Source organism: Aspergillus viridinutans, assembly GCF_018404265.1.
Source record: "Aspergillus viridinutans IFM 47045 DNA, scaffold_10, whole genome shotgun sequence".
Taxonomy (NCBI): Eukaryota; Fungi; Ascomycota; class Eurotiomycetes; order Eurotiales; family Aspergillaceae; genus Aspergillus; species Aspergillus viridinutans.
The window spans coordinates 118,763-136,359 of NW_025091226.1; the positions used below are offsets into that span (position 1 = coordinate 118,763).

At 51.2% G+C, this 17,597-nt stretch overlaps 7 protein-coding genes across 7 annotated transcripts; 2 read left to right on the forward strand and 5 right to left on the reverse strand.

Moving 5' to 3' along the window:
• Positions 1-1,121: 1,121 nt before the first annotated feature.
• Positions 1,122-2,050, reverse strand: Aspvir_001756 (uncharacterized protein; the record flags this gene model as incomplete). The annotated part of the gene is made up of 2 exons (XM_043273364.1): positions 1,122-1,708; positions 1,759-2,050. 2 exons carry the CDS (start codon positions 2,048-2,050, stop codon positions 1,122-1,124), a joined length of 879 nt encoding a protein of 292 aa, XP_043129299.1.
• A 3,614-nt stretch (positions 2,051-5,664) lies between these two features.
• Aspvir_001757 (uncharacterized protein) lies at positions 5,665-7,004 on the forward strand (the record flags this gene model as incomplete). The annotated part of the gene is made up of 4 exons (XM_043273365.1): positions 5,665-6,235; positions 6,319-6,630; positions 6,681-6,790; positions 6,843-7,004. The coding sequence occupies 4 exons, from the start codon at positions 5,665-5,667 to the stop codon at positions 7,002-7,004; spliced, it is 1,155 nt and encodes a 384-aa protein (XP_043129300.1).
• Positions 7,005-8,376: 1,372 nt separating this feature from the next.
• On the reverse strand, positions 8,377-9,737 carry Aspvir_001758 (glycosyltransferase family 31 protein; the record flags this gene model as incomplete). Its single annotated transcript, XM_043273366.1, has 2 exons — positions 8,377-8,685; positions 8,733-9,737. 2 exons carry the CDS (start codon positions 9,735-9,737, stop codon positions 8,377-8,379), a joined length of 1,314 nt encoding a protein of 437 aa, XP_043129301.1.
• A 754-nt stretch (positions 9,738-10,491) lies between these two features.
• Aspvir_001759 (NAD(P)-dependent alcohol dehydrogenase) lies at positions 10,492-11,502 on the reverse strand (the record flags this gene model as incomplete). The annotated part of the gene is made up of 1 exon (XM_043273367.1): positions 10,492-11,502. One exon carries the CDS (start codon positions 11,500-11,502, stop codon positions 10,492-10,494), a length of 1,011 nt encoding a protein of 336 aa, XP_043129302.1.
• A 363-nt stretch (positions 11,503-11,865) lies between these two features.
• Positions 11,866-12,792, reverse strand: Aspvir_001760 (glycoside hydrolase family 75 protein; the record flags this gene model as incomplete). Its single annotated transcript, XM_043273368.1, has 1 exon — positions 11,866-12,792. The coding sequence occupies one exon, from the start codon at positions 12,790-12,792 to the stop codon at positions 11,866-11,868; it is 927 nt and encodes a 308-aa protein (XP_043129303.1).
• A 299-nt stretch (positions 12,793-13,091) lies between these two features.
• Aspvir_001761 (aconitase family protein) lies at positions 13,092-14,819 on the reverse strand (the record flags this gene model as incomplete). Its single annotated transcript, XM_043273369.1, has 1 exon — positions 13,092-14,819. One exon carries the CDS (start codon positions 14,817-14,819, stop codon positions 13,092-13,094), a length of 1,728 nt encoding a protein of 575 aa, XP_043129304.1.
• Positions 14,820-15,649: 830 nt separating this feature from the next.
• On the forward strand, positions 15,650-17,532 carry zrfD (putative plasma membrane zinc ion transporter; the record flags this gene model as incomplete). The annotated part of the gene is made up of 5 exons (XM_043273370.1): positions 15,650-15,902; positions 15,953-16,147; positions 16,204-17,067; positions 17,118-17,217; positions 17,274-17,532. The coding sequence occupies 5 exons, from the start codon at positions 15,650-15,652 to the stop codon at positions 17,530-17,532; spliced, it is 1,671 nt and encodes a 556-aa protein (XP_043129305.1).
• Between the last annotated feature and the right edge of the window lie 65 nt (positions 17,533-17,597).

Consider the following 17,597-nt stretch of genomic DNA (forward strand, 5'->3'; position numbering starts at 1 on the left):
TCCACGCTTTTTTTCTCGTTATGACTCATTTTCGGATTTACTCGACAGACTCATCTCTATCCTACAAATGACTGACGGATTCGTCGTTCGAAGGAACAACACCTGCCTGAGTAACGAGCTCGATTGCGGGCAGACGTGGGGACAATGGCACAACTGCTGCCCTACGGCCACATATTACGGGCCGGGCGATTACGGCAACGAATGCTGGAAGGCTAGATCGGGCCCCAAGGAAAAGCGCTGCGCAAATAGTACCTTGGATTTGTATTTTGCAGTAGACTTCTTCTGCTGCGATCGGGACGCAAAGGGGTTCGAGGTCGACTCGAATGGATTTGTGACGAGGTCTTGCAGCAGGGACAGACTGCTTTGTCAATTATAGTGACGCGATCAAGTGAGTATCTTATGGAAGAATGTGATTACTAGTACTGAGAGACCATTTAGTCGCTTCTTCTTCAGCAACAATATCATCTTCACCAGCACCGTCAACATCATCGTCTACAAGCACAACAACATCGCTCTCGGCAACATTGTCCACTTCAATGCCGACAACAACTACTCGAACAACCAGGTCTACTATTTCAACAGCATCTTCGCCATCTCCAACAGCAGCTTCCACAAACACAGCAGCAATTGCTGGAGGTGTTGCTGGAGGAGTGGTTGCATTAGCTATTCTTGCTTTTGTTGTCTGGTTCATGCGGTCCTAAAGAGCGCGATCGACACGACTCAATAAACGCGCCATCCCTCCAACTGAGATTCAGGGCTCCTATATCATTCAGCCCAAAGGAGCTGGAGGGTCAATCATATCGACCAGAGCTGGACAGCCAACAATTGCGACCGCAGCCACAAGAGTTACCGGCACGCATCTAACCTATCAATACAACGAAGAGCACATCGCCGAACTGTTGAAGCTCCAAAATCCTCATACCACCAGGTCTGTTCCTGATATGTACATAACCAAAATTGACATACACCCACGGCGGTCATTTCCAGGCTTTCCAAAGGAGAAACAAGACATGGCGAAACTGCGTGTTATATTCCTTCGTTAAAGCTGTTGGCTAAAGTCATATGCGTTGCCAAAACCACGGTTCAGGTAACGCGACATTGCCTCGTCTTCAGTCACCCAGTCAACCGGCACCTCGAGACCGTCCTGCTTCTCCATAATCGGCCGCACAGTTTCGGAAAATTCCATTGGCATCGGATTCCGGTACCAAGGAGCAAAGTGAACCGTCCATTAGCGTTGCCCATGCTCCAATGACACTAGGGAACCTACTCATCGCCAGCATTACGCGGACCTGATCAGTTTGATTACCGACTCCAGCATGCCAGAGTCGAAGATCGCGAAGTACTATGGCGCCCTTTGGAACGACAGGCTGGCGCGGTGGCCGGATTGCTCGTCGCTTTTCCAGCTCGTCAAGCTTGATGCGTCCGCTTGCTCGTTCACCGTGCAGTCCTTCTTGTACATGCAGGCCTGAGTCGATGTGAGTTCCGAGCCAGATCTCCGTGGAGCCGTTCTCAGGGGTCATCTCGATCAGGGGGATGTTGACCACATAGGCAAAGGGGTGCGTTGGGTGATCAAAATCTGCGTCTGAATGGACCGGCTGCGTTGTCGGGGGACAGTCTGCCGTCGGAGGCATGGCTGTATTTCCTGAGCAAAATGTCCATTTTGGACGAGGTCCTAGGGCAGTATTTGTTATCTGCGTAGCAATTGGGTCTGGGGAAGAGACTGTTAGCACGACCTTGTCGTTGGGGCACGGCACTCACTCAGAAAAATGCCAGGATCGAAGTAGTCCTTCACAGGCGGAGGATCCTGCTGTATATTGCCCCGGTTATAATTATATGGACTATTTTCCTTTCTGCTCTGCAGGGCATATGCGTCCCTCACCATCTTCTCGTTCAGCCGATCGAGCGCGGCATGCGGCACTGCATTTTCGACCACAACAAGACCGTCATGGTACAGACTGCGAATGGCAATCTCCAGATTCTGAGGCGTGAGCTTGCCGTTCTTGATCTCTGTGGCGGAAGGACGAATGCTGGTGGGATAGCTGGAAGCCATTCTCTGCTGTACCCGAAGGCGAAGGTCGGCTAACGGGCGGGCGCAGCGAGACCAACAAGTTAATGGAGATGCAAGTCTTTGCATCGCTAGCTATATAGTTAATGGTATGCGTGATCATTGTAATGTACTTAGATTTTGTCAATGGCCGCCATATTTATACCTTAACCGCTACCCAATTACTTGTCACTGAGTCTCGTCTTTCGCAATTCGCAATTCGCAATTCCCTTTAATGCGGGGGATCCATGTGGGGTAATCAGCCACTCATACAGAGTACATCACTTGGGATTATTGCTGATTCGCTCTTAGGAGGAAAGAATTTGGACAGGTAATCGGATTTTATCGAGGTCATTTTGTACCGAGCCAGGACCCTCTCAAGTCCCGCATTCCAATTGCGAAGTCTCGTCTCTCAATAATGCGAGCTTGAAGCATTATCCCATGCCACGTCCGTTTCGCACAGATCGTGCGTTCCACATTTAAGCTCTCTTTTTGCACAGACTTACTGACGTCGTCTTGTCAGGCTGGTTCGTGATAGCTTGACTCCAAGTTGTCAGTTGTCAGTTGTCAAGCTGAGAGCTGACTGCCCCTGTAGCCAACCGTGTCGCTTGCGAAAGCTCAAGTGTAAGCCCCCTTTCTCTTCCTTTGGCTCGTCTCAGCTCACTTGTACTTTTTGTTTCAGGTGATGGAAATCGTCCGAGTTGCCAACGGTGTCAACGAAGCTCACGACCCTGTTCATGGAGCGACGGCACCGGCCGGTCTCCCCGGTCAATAGCATCCTCAAACCAGCAGGGCCAATCTGCAACCTTACCAGGATCTTGTGTTCAAGCCAGTCTAGATATCCTGATATCCCGGAGTGACGAATATGTCCCGACCAGCGACCCTACGAAAGCTTTAGAGGACCCGCAAGTAGCTCACATATTTCGATCTTACATCGATAATCTAGCTGGTTGGTACGATCTGAATGATCGAAGACGTCATTTTACGGACATAGTTCCTATCCTCGCAAGAAAGAATGCCTTACTCCTCAATGCAATACTGGCCTTCGCCGCAGCCAGCCAGAGCTCATCATCAGGCTCAACTCCTCTCAAAGATCTAGCCGACGCATATCATCTCGAGAGCGTGAGAAGACTTTTGGCTCTCATGAAGCATCCTGATGAGTTTCGAACAGGCGAGACCTTGGTTGCGATATGTCTTCTTCGATCATACGAAATTATCTCGCGTAAGTATGATCACAACTAGGATGCATATCTACCAGCTGATGCCCTACTCTTGATTGAATTAGAAAATGTTACCTGCCAGAATCACCTTCAAGGATCCTATTCGTTGCTGGCGAGACATCCCATCGAGATAGACTCCCGATTGTTGAGTGCCGGTCTCTGGAATTACCTGAGAGAGGACATCACGGTCGCACTCATAGAGAAACGCAGCCTCATGATTCAGCTCCCGGATGAGCCTCTGCCCACGAGGACTGAATGTGATGACGATCTCGCCAATCGCATCACTTACCTCCTAGGAAGAGTCATCAACAGGTGTCTTCTACGTGATGCTGTTCCCCTGGGCCAATCCAAGTGGAAGAGTCTGAGAGACCAGCTTGGGGGACATCGCTCCCTTCATCATTCGACCCCATCCTTACACCACATCTGCTCCCCAACACCAGCTTTCCGAGTATGTGGACGACGTCAGGCTGGCACGGTACGGATCCCTCCTATATATGTAATCCTCTGGTTTACTGATAGTAGCAGCTGCCGGCCTACAATACTATCACACAGCGATGATAATCCTCTGGCTTGCGGAGCCTTGTCCTTCCTTGGTCAACACTCTGCAGCATATCGAAAGGATCAACAGCCTGGAAAGCAAACTAGGACACCACGCCACGATTGTATGCGCTTTGGCGCTATCGAGTAGGTCTGCGCCAGTTTGGGTCAATTCCTTTGGGCCAATAGCTTTCTGTAAGACTTCTGCAGTCCTTTCTTGGTGATGGCCTATGCTTATAATAATCATAGGTGGGCCGTGGCTAAAAGATGCCCAGAAACTAAGCGAAATTGTAGACGAGATGAGGATTTGGGGGCAAAAGACGGGTTGGCCTGTAGAGAGTATAGCCAATTCTCTTCTTAGTGACCAAAAATAAACGCAGACTTGAAACATCGAGGAGCATCTCTTGTATCTGCAGTGGTTGACTAAATCTCCAAGTATAGTGTCCAACGGGGAAAGAATTGCGCAGGCACGAAAAGAAGGCCAGAGGAGCATCTGTGCTGCTGGTATATTGGGATGCATGCTCGGCGCTCATCACATCAAGAGACGGTAAGGTTGGATACGTCATTGTTTCACTCCTTTATATTAGGTGTGGTCAGAACAGTTGTTGTCTTAGAGTATTTAGCACAACCTTGATCCACAAGACAGAATGCAAGCACACCACACAGGACTTTGCCAGCCTTGACCATTTGCCTGAGGTATATCTATTGTAGACGGCAAAGATATCCAGAAATAAAATTAAAAACAGCTGGAAACCTTGCATGAGTGGCTATGGTTCTGAGACACTCGTAAGATGTGGTGAATTTCCAATCAAGATCAACCTTGAAGGTACCCCGTCAACTAATCTTTCCTATACATTATAAAGAAGGAAAGCATTCGCCAAAATCTGTAAAGGCAATCTTGTAAATCAGACCTTAAATTAAGTCGGGATTGGTTCGTTTGAAGGCTTTCTGGTTTATATACATGGGAGACACCCTCGTCTTATACTTTGGATTCTGCTAGTGAGGGTCTCTCTAATCTGTCCATATGGGGAACCGGTTTCTATCATGGCTTTTGAATTGGATATTGCCCGACGCATCGTTCTCTAGGAGTGTACGTAGCGCTCTAACTGCTTGAGGTGTTGTAAGAGGCTTTTGGTGCTTGGCAGAATAAGGTTGGACAATCTATGTCTATGCGGGGAGAAGGGAGATAAGTTGATAACTTAATCGTAAAGTGTGGAGAATTGAGCCAATGTTTAGTAGTTTCCAAGATAGCAGTATCTCCGTCCCTCATCTCAGTTTTCTTGTCATGAGTCATGACAGACTGGAAGGCACTGCAGTCTATTGTTGCCTAGACCAGTCGAATGAGGGTATGATTTCATCTAGACGTGTTCTTGTACAAGAAAAACTTTCCAGTCTTATGAGAATGTTTTGCGTTATGACAAAAATAGTGTAGATCAGTGCTGCTTGAGCAACAGTATGCTAAACCTACCTGGTACAGATTTGACATGAGGAAGGATATTAGACGATCACTTTGAACTGATCATCGAAATGACCGAAGGCGAGACCTCTGCCTCTAAACAACGCTCTGTCTCGAACAACTCTTTCTCGGACAACATTCTCATGAGCATACACGCTCATACTTGCATCATTCTCAACTAGATGGTTTCGTGGTTACTGCCGGAAAACTCTGCGAATGTCTTATTTTTAGATCTTCAACCAGCAAAAGACAGATTCTACCGTGGTTACGAGACGAAATGAGCACATGTCCAGAGTCAACAGCCAGCACTATAAGAACCCCGTCTTCCAGCTCTGCATTCCTGCTCGATGCATCCATCCGACAACATCGACAAATATCGACGAACGACAACGACAGCGACAAACAACATGACGATCAGACACATTTCCATCAACGACACGACCCTCGAAGACATGGTGATCGAAGACCTTCTCAACAGCAATATTGCCCTCAGAAATAAGATCGCCAGCGACCTCGCCCACATTGGCATGGCAATCGACGACACCGTCATCAACAATCTTGCCAACAGCGACATTGACGTCAAAGACATAGTCATTGACAAACTCACCACCATGAACATGATCCTCACGGACATCGCCAACACAATCATACCATCAAAAACATGGTCGACAACGACCTCGCTAGCAGCAACACCATCAACAGCAACATCGCCCTCACAGGCGTGGTCATTGATCTCGCCTACAGAAACACCGCCTTCGGAGAACGAAGAGGAGGACCCCGACTGGCCCTTTGTCGGGCGAAAGGGGCCCTTGCCTCCTTCGCCTCCTCTACGACAGAGGGATCCAACTCCGGATGAGATCACGGAAGGGTTCCTGTCCCATACGCTCTATCCATTGTTCGGCCTGTCTCGTCACCCGAACCCACGTGGAGTGTGGACCCTAGAGCAACGCGAAAAGGCCCCCATCCCCATCAGCCTCGGTAAGCACAAGCACGCACGCCTTCATTGTCATCAGCAAAACTCGGAGACCGACTAGCATCAGTACGCAATCTAGCTATATTAGACAAGAACGACCCGCAGTATCTCGACCACGAAACCTCCTGCAAACGAATCAGAGCAATCCTAAATCACTGCTACGTGGAGGAGCTCGAGTATCGCAAACACAATCCCGTCAAACGCTTTTCAGCAGTGATTTCCATTCCTCGGTGTAGAGGTTTTGAACAAGAAGTTGAGGCTCTGGGCGTCAGATTCCCGATTGAAGGAGAGCTCGATTTCGTTGTGAACAACGCCGCGGAGCCTGGCAATGGTATCGGCGTTGTCATCTGCGTCAATCCGTGGCCGGCGACCATCCTCTGGCAGTGCATCTCATTCATGGGTGAGTTCTATACGCAACAATCTGGTGGGACACTGGCTAACGCATTATAGCACTCTGCCATAACGCTCGAAAGAGTGAAAACAAACGGCTCACCTCGGTCTACGGCGTTGCGACCAACGGAAAAGAATTCTACTTCCTCGAGATCGACGACAACGACATGGTACGACACCCGATTCCGAGAATTAGCATCATAGCACGCCAACAACCATTAGATCTCATTCCACCGAACCATTCTGCGACCCGATAGCGGTGCAAAATCGAACGAGGCGTACTCGTACTTCCGCCGGTTCTTCCGCGACATTATGGACCGAAGAGTCTCACCCATTCCTGGTACTCGGTTCAGGCCCTCGATCTCCCCTTCTCGCCTCTACTGAGGTCAAGATACTCTTCTCGAGGGCGACAACCGCCTACCTCTTTGTACCAAATCTGCAAATACTCGTCTCGGGAAATTGGTTACCTCACGAACTCAAATAGGCCACGATTCATACGACAGACTGCGAAATTATTTCAACAGCAACAACTTATCAGAACGGGATCTAATCGACCTTCAAATTCGAACCGAACAGGCAGGCATACCTTTTTCCTTTTGCTTGGTTTCCTCTCGAGAGAAATCCATTACTCCAGAGGTTTTACAAGCAAAGGGTTTTTTACTGGTGCCTGCCATTGGAGGACTGTGTGTGGGAGTTTAGGAGTTTAAGCAGGAGGCTATACCCATTTGAATTTTTATTGGGGATCTGGCATGTTTCTTCTTCTAATTGGGATTTGGAATCAATCAATCAACCCAACTTTTTCTTCACTCTTTGCATAGGTCGATTCGTAGGTCGTAGTCCATGAATAGCGTCAGGTAATTGTCCACTCCGGGTTAAGAACAGTGTATAAAGAAATGTACTAGATTCTCTCCTATAAGCACACGATACTCGCTCTCAGCTCTGTCTTAGAAATGCTATCTACCAGGGGCCTCCCGTGTATTCTCAAGTGTAACCATCCTCATGGATTGCTAGTGACACACAAGCTTACTGAGATGCAACATTATGTATCTTGACCTACAGTGCCTGCCGTGCAACCAAAATGAGGTAATGCGATGGAGTCCTGGCTCCCCTTACCGCATCGTGGGTGTCGTGCACTCGCTGATCTACGGGCGTCGACACACATGGCATCAATCATCTTCCATCGTATTTGCATCGGATAAAAGCTGGGTTCTAGATCCTAAGCCAAACATACCACGACGCAAGTTACCCTATGGTTTCACAGGTGAACTGCGACAACGGGCTGACTTACGTAGCCGGAGCAGGCCACGGCATGGCAAACAATTAAAGGATTGCATTCTGTCAAACACTCGAGTCACCTGAGCCTGTCCGCGTGGGTTGTGCAGAAACCGCTCTATATAGGTATGATGAGCATGTGTTTATGAATACGTCGCCGACCGTGCCTATATGCAGCGGTAGTGTCAAACTCATGGTACTTGGCCGATCGCCTGTGGTGCGATTAATGGACGGAAGACACTATTTCCTATGGATGGGGCTACGATGAGGGAACTGAAGTCCCGATGATATGTCGAAGCCATGGATATCGGCCATTAGGAAAATCTTGGAAGACTGCTTGCCTCCAGGGGGGCGATGAATTTATGGCTTCAGAATTGCCCCTTGTTTCGTAGGTATCGTAGAATGCAGGAGTAGTAAGGACATGCTAGAATGATAAGGGCCAGCCTGACGAGAATGCGGTTATGTACAAATTAGCCTCATCGAGCTAGGGGAGAATCCATTGCGGTTTCGCGCAAGTGCCCAGCTCTTCTACAATGGCGTCAATCCGTTCAGTTATCCACCCAGAGGAAACTCCAGTCTTCTGGACTCCCCGTTTAGCCATTTTGGAAGTGCGACACTTCCCGGACTCATAAGAATACTGGAGACATTCACGATCGCTCGCGCACAACTCTCTACAGCCAGCCGCATCGATGACTTGCTCCTCTTCAGAGAGGTTATCCCAGTCGCGTTGTAGAGATTTGAGCTGTGGCTGGATGAGATGACGAAACACGTCGCTGTGCAATATGATAGAATTCTTCTCCCGTTAGCAAATTTCCGCAAGATATTCAATGGAAAACTTACGTTCTGAAAGAACATCTGCTCAAACTCTGCTAGCTCTTGGATATCCTCCGCCGTCACATGGTGATACGCAACCGCAGGGTAACACCATGGTGGCTTTCTCAAATAAGCCTCGGAGAAGTGATCAAACGCTGCGGGAGTATCTGACTGCAGAAAGGGCCACGACCACAACAAGGGTACTCCAGCGTCATGGAGCAGCGTTCCCAGCACGGAGTCACCGGCCCACTGCTCCTCGGTATATCGGTCCCATCCGTCAATGTCTTTAGCTCGTAGTTCCGACGCTCGATGCATGGCTTTTCGCGACAGTATAAACCCCGACCCGCCATGAGCGAAGAGGGTAGGGCCAATCTGCGTCGGATTACCCAGGTAGTAGGGTCTGTTCGGATCGAGTTTCGCCAGCCACTGCAGCAGATTCGACCAGATATAGTATGTGTCGGCCTCCATGAATACGTACCATTTGGCATCGTCGCGGACCCGAAGTGTTTCGTTGATCATGGGGAGGAACTTCCATTTGTCCAGCTTCCAGCCGGGGTTGTCAGGCATTCCGAATGCGGTGTTAGGGACGCGGTTGAGGTCGGCCGGCGCGAGTCCGCTGCGCCCGTGTTCATGTATGCGGTTGTAGAGCTCAAAGTCCGGGTTGGTACGTTTGATGGTCTCGTTGACGCTGCGAAGTACATCATGTACGTGGGTCCCGTTGATCTCCTCCTCAAAATCCGAGAAGAGCACGTAATTGGGAATGCATCGAAGGGTTGTTTGAAAGTGAACCGGCACTTTCTCCAGTGCTTCTGTGACGCCTGTTTTCAGGATAACCAGGACATCCTCGATACCTGGGAGCGGGGGACATCCGTTTTCTCCTTGTTGTGATGAGATCGGAGTGACAACGACTTTTGGAGTGAATGCTGTTGTGTCAGAGAAACAGAGGAAGTAAACCAGAAAGAGCCCGATGACAGGGGAGAGGAGGTGAATCCGTCGCGACGGAAGACGGGTCCAAGGCCGAAAAAGCGGCATCAGCGCAATGCTGTCAGCAGGAGATATGGCTAACTATTATCCACACACACACCCACACGGCCGCAGAGGTCGATGATCTCTCAGCGCTTTTAAGGACGGGAACCAGGCAGCTCTGATTGTCCTATGGCCCCGCAGGACGCGTGCCACTCAGCAATAACGTTGAAGTGGCGCCTGCACGAGGCCAATAGCAGAGTCGGCCGCATCCGTCAACTCCAGCGGGATCTAAAGCGGTCCCAATCCCCGGCGCTATTTCGCAGTGTGTGCGTAACGTCTCCTCCCTATTGGCGCCTTGTTGCCGCTTAAGTTGGCCAAGTTGTGGCATGACGCCATTGATAGGCAGACCAGCTGCAGTACCCGCTATATTAGATTCAGGATTCGGAACCCTGTAGACCTTCCGAGACAGGAGGATTGTCTGGGCAATCTCAATCAGAGACTGAGAAACAGGTCGACATTTTCTTGGTCACGAATTCAGCTAACTGTGTCTAAGGTATCGTTCCACGGTGTCTACATTGACGTCGCACTGAGCATCCCAGCTAATCAATTATGTTAATAAAAACCATACGCCAATATGCTAAGAAAGTATGATAAAGCAAAAAGGGAAACTCTAAAATGCGATAGATGGAAACCGCAGAAGGGAAAAAAAAAGAAAAGAAAAGTGACCAGTGCCGGGCTCGATCGGCGACCTGATCGTGTTAACATACAGGGAAGTCCTCAATATTGACCGCTATAGAGGAAATACAGCATGACGATATTGCTATAACTGTTTATCTGCAACCAAAACCCCCCGATATCTCATCTTGCCATCTTGCAGCGTCTTCAGACAATCCTGGATCCCCTCCACGCTCATCGGGTACGTCATGATGATGGGCTTGATGCCGTGGTGTGCCGCAAACTCGAGCATGTCCCGATGCAACTGGCGAGCCGCAACTATACTGCCCTGAATCCGGATCCCGGTGTCCAGCAGAGGCATGTATGGGATTCTCAGATCCTCTTCGGTATCCACCGTCAACGGGGAGATGACCGCACCCGGCGCCAGAACATTTAGGTACAGCTTCCAGTCGGGCTGAGCGCTCATGGTGATGAGCAGGTGGTCCAGCGGCTTGCTGACCTTGAGCTCCTTGGCGCCCTTGGTCGCATGAAACTCCGACGCGCCCAGCTTCATCGCCTCGTCCTTCTTGTTGTCGCTGCCGGAGAACACCACCACCTCGCAGCCCATCTTGGCCGCGAACTGGATGGCCAGATGGCCCAGGCCCCCGATCCCCACGATCCCCACACGCGACGTGGGCTTCACGTCGCCGACCATCAGGGCATTCCACACCGTCGAACCGCCGCACATCAGCGGCGCTGCGTCCTGGTTGCTCATCGCATCGGGGACCTTGAAGAGGAAGGCCTCGCGCCAGACGGCGTGCGTCGCAAACGAGCCCTGGTCGTGATCGGCAGATCCGTACATTTTGCGCTCGGGACAGAAGGTCTCCCAGCCCGTCAGACACTGCTTGCAATGCCCGCAGCAGTCGTGCTCGTAGCCCCAGCCGACCCGGTCGCCTTTCTTCAGGTGCTTGGCGTCCGGGCCGGTTGCCTCGACCACCCCTGCGCCTTCGTGGCCGAGCGCCATGTCGGCCTTCATGAAGTGCACATCCGTAAAGCAGACGCCGGAGTGGGTGACGCGCACGAGGACCGAGTCGCCTTGGAGGCCATCGCGGTGGGTGGTGGCTTTTTTGATGGAGCCGTCGGAGGAGCCTTTGTACACGGTAAAATCGATGGCCATTTTGTTTGTCTATATACGGATATTCTTGATGGAGAGGATATACATGAGGACTTGGTAGAATCTCAATTATTTAAATGTTGCTCCAGTTCATTATATCATAGACTGCTGGCCGTTATGTTGGCTTCGGCGAGCCCGGAAAGCGCCGTGATGTATCCGTATGTGGGGTGGAGATCGACAAATGTGGAATACATCATCGATTATGCGAGCAAAAACATGGCAGGCACCGTCTGATCCATGACTGACATGTGAAAATCAAAATTTGCAGCAAGATTGTCAGTGATTACAAATACCCCTGTGTATGTTCAATTTCAGTAAAGCAAAAGCGCATGCCGCTGCAGATATCGTAGATTATGAATGGCCGAATCAGGCCAGGGCAATCAAGGCGATCCCAATGAAGCAAAGTCGTGGTATCGTGTTTCGCCGGCCGCCGGACTTGTGTTCGTGTTTCGAGTCATCGTCGTCGTTGTCGCCGTTACCCCATGAAGTCGCGTGTTGAGGATCAGAGTCACTGGTCGTTGTTGACTTGTCGCCAAACAATTGCGCGACCAACTCATCCCCCTGCGCAGTGATGCTCCCCTCGAACGCCTCGTAGCTGTCTGCGTCCCACTTGGCGCTGGCAGGCACAGCCTCCTTGCCCGCAAAAGCAATGTACAACACATCGGCCTCATCGTGGCCGCTGTTACCGCCGATACTCGGGCCATAGCACGCGGTCGCCAGCGCCAGACTGGCTTCTCCAACCATGGGATGCTCGTTGTCGTCCCCGTTGGTGTCGCCCCAAACCCCGTAGACGAGCTCGTCGCCGCACACGACGGCCACAATGCTCAGGGGCTCGACGCCAACCGTGCGCGGGTCAAACGTCGGGCTGTAGCTGCCCTCGTTTCCCAGGACGACATACGGGTGGATATTCGCGTTGAGATCCCTGACCCCGTACTTTTCGAGGTGTCTCAGACCCCACCGTGTCTGGCCTTGTGTGTCGGTTGACGACTTGCAGCGTACGTCACCGCTGCTCTGCTCCCCATCGCAGTCGATGTCCATGTTTGCCAGGTCGGACCCGGGACCCTTGAGGTAGAAGCCCATGCCGGTAGGGAGGTATTTGGTGCAGTAGGTTGTCTGACCGCCGCTCCATTCGGTGTTGTAGAAGCCCGCTTGGAGAGCGTCGGCACCGGTGCAATCGCCGCCGCTTCTGGCCTTGTTGTAGAAGGCTTTGAGGGCTGAGGGGACGTTCTTTGCCGAAACATGGCATGCGAACAAGGTAGCCGTGATGGCTACGAGAACTGATCCGTGGCGCATGTCGAGATTAGAAACGAGAGTTGTAAACGAGTGGACAAAATATTGACTTGAGGACTTGTTTGATATTATGTTGACTTATTTGATGCATGTGTACATCCGATTCATATTTCGAAGCTTTGTAGTAAAGCGGTGGCTGCCAGGTCTGTGTCGTGGTAATTCTTCCGTCATCAAGTATACAAACTGATCCTCGCATTTTGACTGCACTAAGGTACCCGATGCGTGGTCCGTCAGGCACAGCACTGCAGACCCAGCTTTATGGCGAGGGGGTCATGAGACCAACAACCTCTTGTTGATGTATGTCACAGGTCATCTGTACAGTCTTGCTTCCATGATGGCCCTCCACCAAAATAGCCTGTGCAGCTGGCCACCACACACTGGGCTAGGCTTCCAAAATGCACTCCTCGCTGCACCATTCCTGGACCATAATGCGCATACTTGGCGGAATTCGTCATAAGATTGACTGTCTGTGGAGGTATTACCGGCTCGCGGATCATGCACCAGCAGGTATCAGTGAGGATGGTGGCACCAAATGCTTCCAGTTTTTGAATATAACCGTTGCTAGCCGCGAGGTCATAGGTCTCTCGACCGGTTGTAATCATCATCTGAACCAAAGGATCTTTCTTGCGATTGGCGCACAGGCGGGAGAGCGCTTCGAATTCTTCCAGCGAGAAGTGCGGATTCCCCAAAGACACCAGACCAACTGACGAGTCTTTAGCGGTGTTCAGGTCTTCCCACGTCCGCACGAGGTCGGATTCGTGCACGACCTGCCGCTTCGCTGTTTGCCCTATCCCCTCGAACTTGGTCGCTTCCGGAGTCACACCTTGTATATGGAACATGGACGCGGACGCCGTTGTCGCAAAAGCAGCCCCAAAGGCTTTGAGGTCGGCAATACGAGGCGTCGTGTGCTCCAAACCGACAATCAAGGGTATATCCCCCCCAGCAAGCTGACCAATCTGGTATCCTAACGACGGCCATACTGCGTCATCGATCTTCGGCAAATCCGCGACTTCGACCACCACCGACGGGGTCCGCCCTTCATCTGCATGCCCGCCCGCCAAGGGAGCCCTCCCCGTCAACGCAATACACACATCGATCAGATCGGGATACTTTTGCGTCCGCGCCCCAAGCACACTATTCGCAAACACCACCGCATTGGACTCGGCCCAGCCGATATCCTGCCCTGCCGCGGGGGCAGACTCCAGCAGGTACGGTGCACAGGTGAAGACGGGCCGCACGCCCATGGCCAGGTAGGTCTCCACCAGCTGGTCGGCGGGAATTGCCAGTTCTTCCTTGATGCCGATCTCCCTCCAACGGCGCCGGTCAATGGAGATGGCATTCAGCGTGGTTGGAATGGCGAAGCGAGCGCCCAGAGAGAGAAATGTTTGCGGGACCCGCAGACTGGCGGACCCGGTGTAGATGCAGGCGTCGACGTGGGCGCGGGAGATGTCGATGAGCCTCGTCGCGCCTTGGATCTGGGCGAAGCTCAGGAGAATCTCCATTGCTTTTTGGGCAGCTGCTCCTCGGGCGCCATGGAGAATTGCCTGGTCGGTTTCGGACAGGTGCAGGGTTTTTGCTGGGGGCGATGAAGGTGCTTCGTAGGTGGGTGGCGGGAGAGGGTGCTCTCCGGTTTGGAGGGTTGGCCCTGTAATTGCAGCGTATTTATGTTCTTTGAGCGATTGGAATTCCTCCGGTTTGAGGACGAGTACCGGAATGGAGAGGTCGAGGAGTGTCTTGGCCACGATGACCCCTAGTGTGATGATCTGCTCTGGCTCTTGGAAGATGAGCCCGGCGGGGGCACATTTATTCAACAGCAGCTCTATCAGCACAATGCTGCCTGTACATGATCCTCTGCTGGACGGAATGGCCAATATGCGACCGTCGAGCGATTGTCCGTGGAGAGGATGATGGCGGTCAATGATCTCTCCGGTCTGGGAGTCGACCCCAGCCCAGAAACTCAGGCCAACATTGGCGTAGAGGAGTTTTCCGGTGGCGGCTGTGTCGACGAGGCACTGCCCATGATACTGCATCTTGGTTCAGATATCTTGTGAAGCTTGGCAGGTATGGACATGACAACGGCACGAATGCAATCCGGAAGTGGGGGATCTGGAATGCCAGATGTCATTGGAGAATCATTCCAGATGCTCGACAACAGCCATTTTCTTTCACAGCCTCATGGGTGATTTAGTTTAAGTGCAAGTTCAATACTCAAAGTGCTAGTCGACTATGAATGGGTTGGCGATGGAATAGGATTCCGAATATGACTGAATGAATAGCGAATGCACCAACCAGCCTTTGGTTGCTAATCACCGTCGGCTGATTCGACTGTTAACCTTATGATAGTTGAATAGGAAGATGGTGGCCCAGACAAACAACAGTCAGTATTTAAATATCATCAGGCATCATCACACGCGCACAACACGAGAACCGAGGGGAAATCCAGCGAGAGTGAGCGCCGGTTAAGGAAGAAACCGGAGTGGGACGCCAAGAACCTCGGGATAGAGCAGAAGAAGAGCAAATGGGTGCACGACAACACAGTGTGCCAGGCATAATTGAGATCTATCATGCATCTGAATGGACTTGCGCAGGGTACAGTTGAATGGAATTGCGCAGGGAACCCTGGCGAGAGAGATTCAGCACGCAGCAATAGATGGGATCTTTCCCACCTGATCTGAAGGCGAATTCGACTCCCGATGCCAAGCCGTTTCGTGATGGAGCCAAGAAAGAATCCCTTCCGATTATCTTACGTATTAAGATGGCCGTTCTTCACTTCTGCCTGTCAGGATTCTCGGGTTCTCTCTCAATTCTACCGCTATCCATCGGCACTCGAGCATGAAGAAGTCTTAGACCGGTTACCAACATGAATTGTCCCTCCCGAACAGACGACACTCTTCTACTCTGCGAATGGAATCAGAATCCCCCTTCTCTGGCGCCGGATTTGACCACCCGCCAAAACTTCAACGGCATCACCAATGCCCGCGTGTACAGATCGGGCTCTGGGCTGGATGCCGTTTCGTCGACCAGCTGGGACGACACCCAAACTATGCCTGAACGACGAAATACTCCAATTGGGGATCGGTTCAAGTCTCTTGGGGCGTCACTGACACCGTCAGGTATGTTTCCAATGACTGACTAGATCATGCATCTTCGTTGACATCTATAGGACGCCCCAACTACGTTCAAAACAACAATATCTCTAGTCAAATCCATCGTATCTGCCATCTTGATCGATCGTCCCTTGAAAAGATCAAGAGCTGGGCCTGGTGGCTGCTGTCAGTTCTCTTGACCTCTGCGCTCATCTCCCATGAGAGCCTGGGAAGATACTTCAGCTCTACCGTTTCGGTCTCTGATACAGCAGGTAGGTAACAGTGTCCCTCTTCAGACTGTCCTGATAATAATGACCAGGAATTCCAGGCAACTCACAAGCAAAACTGATCAAACGATCCACATGTGCCCAAGGAGGCGTCAAGAACGGCGAATACAACACCTCTCTCCACATAGGCGCGCTTTTTATCATCTTGAGCGTCTCTACCTTGGCCTGCGTGTTCCCCGTATTGGCAACATGGTTCCCTCGTCTACGCATCCCCCCACCAGTCCTCTTTACCTTCAGCCATTTCGGCACGGGCGTCCTCATTGCCACCGCATTTGTTCATCTCCTTCCGACTGCATTTACTTCCCTCAATAATCCCTGCTTGTCAGACTTTTGGACCACCGACTACCCCGCCATGCCAGGAGCCATTGCTCTAGCAGGAATCTTCCTGGTGACTGTTGTCGAAATGGTCTTCAGTCCTGCACGACATGTGTGCCGTGGTGGACTCAAAGTCTCAGAGCAGAAGGTGTCTCGGTCCGAAAATAGTATCTGCAACTCCGGTGCCCCTATTGCCAAAGACTCAGAATGCCCAGGTGAGGTCAAACGACCGATCTGTACAAGGGTCGAAAGTCTATCGCACTTGCGTGACCTCGGCCCATTGATTGGCAGGCAATCTAGCGTGAGTCGCACTATCAACCGTATGGGTGAAGGATCCGATCGCATCATGCGCATTGCTTCTGCTCCGGAAGGCATGCGAACGTTTCAAGGGAGCAAAGTACAGCCGGTCGAGGACGTGGAACGAAACGACAATCTCGGCGTCACCCCCGAGCAAAAACACAAAAAAGCCGTCATGCAGGTTTTGCTCTTGGAAATGGGGATCCTCTTTCACAGTGTATTCATCGGAATGTCACTCAGTGTCTCGGTAGGCGGCGAGTTTGTTATCCTGTTGATTGCCATCGTATTCCATCGTATGTCTCCCCTCTTAGCTCTTGTTTTAGATCCAGCTAACATCGGATAGAAACATTCGAGGGTCTCGCATTGGGTTCTCGCATCGCTGCCCTCGACTGGCCGGAGAAAGCTATCCAGCCATGGCTTATGTCCTTGGCTTACGGATGCACGTAAGTTCTCTGATCTTGTCTACTTTCACATTGCTTAAAATACTGATTCTCTTCAGAACACCGATCGGCCAGGCAATAGGCCTCGCAACACATACCCTTTACAGCCCAGATTCAGAAGTAGGACTGCTCCTGGTGGGCACCATGAACGCAATATCCTCTGGCCTTCTCATCTTTGCCTCTCTCGTCGAATTGATGTCGGAGGATTTTCTCAGTGACGAAAGCTGGCGTGTTCTCAGGGGCCGGAAACGTGTTTTTGCATGTCTACTAGTTTTCATGGGCGCTTTCTGCATGAGCCTTGTTGGAGCATGGGCATAGCTGATAGATATTGATACAGAGGACTGGGTTTCCCTGTCTTATTCCGATCCATTAATTCATCTTCA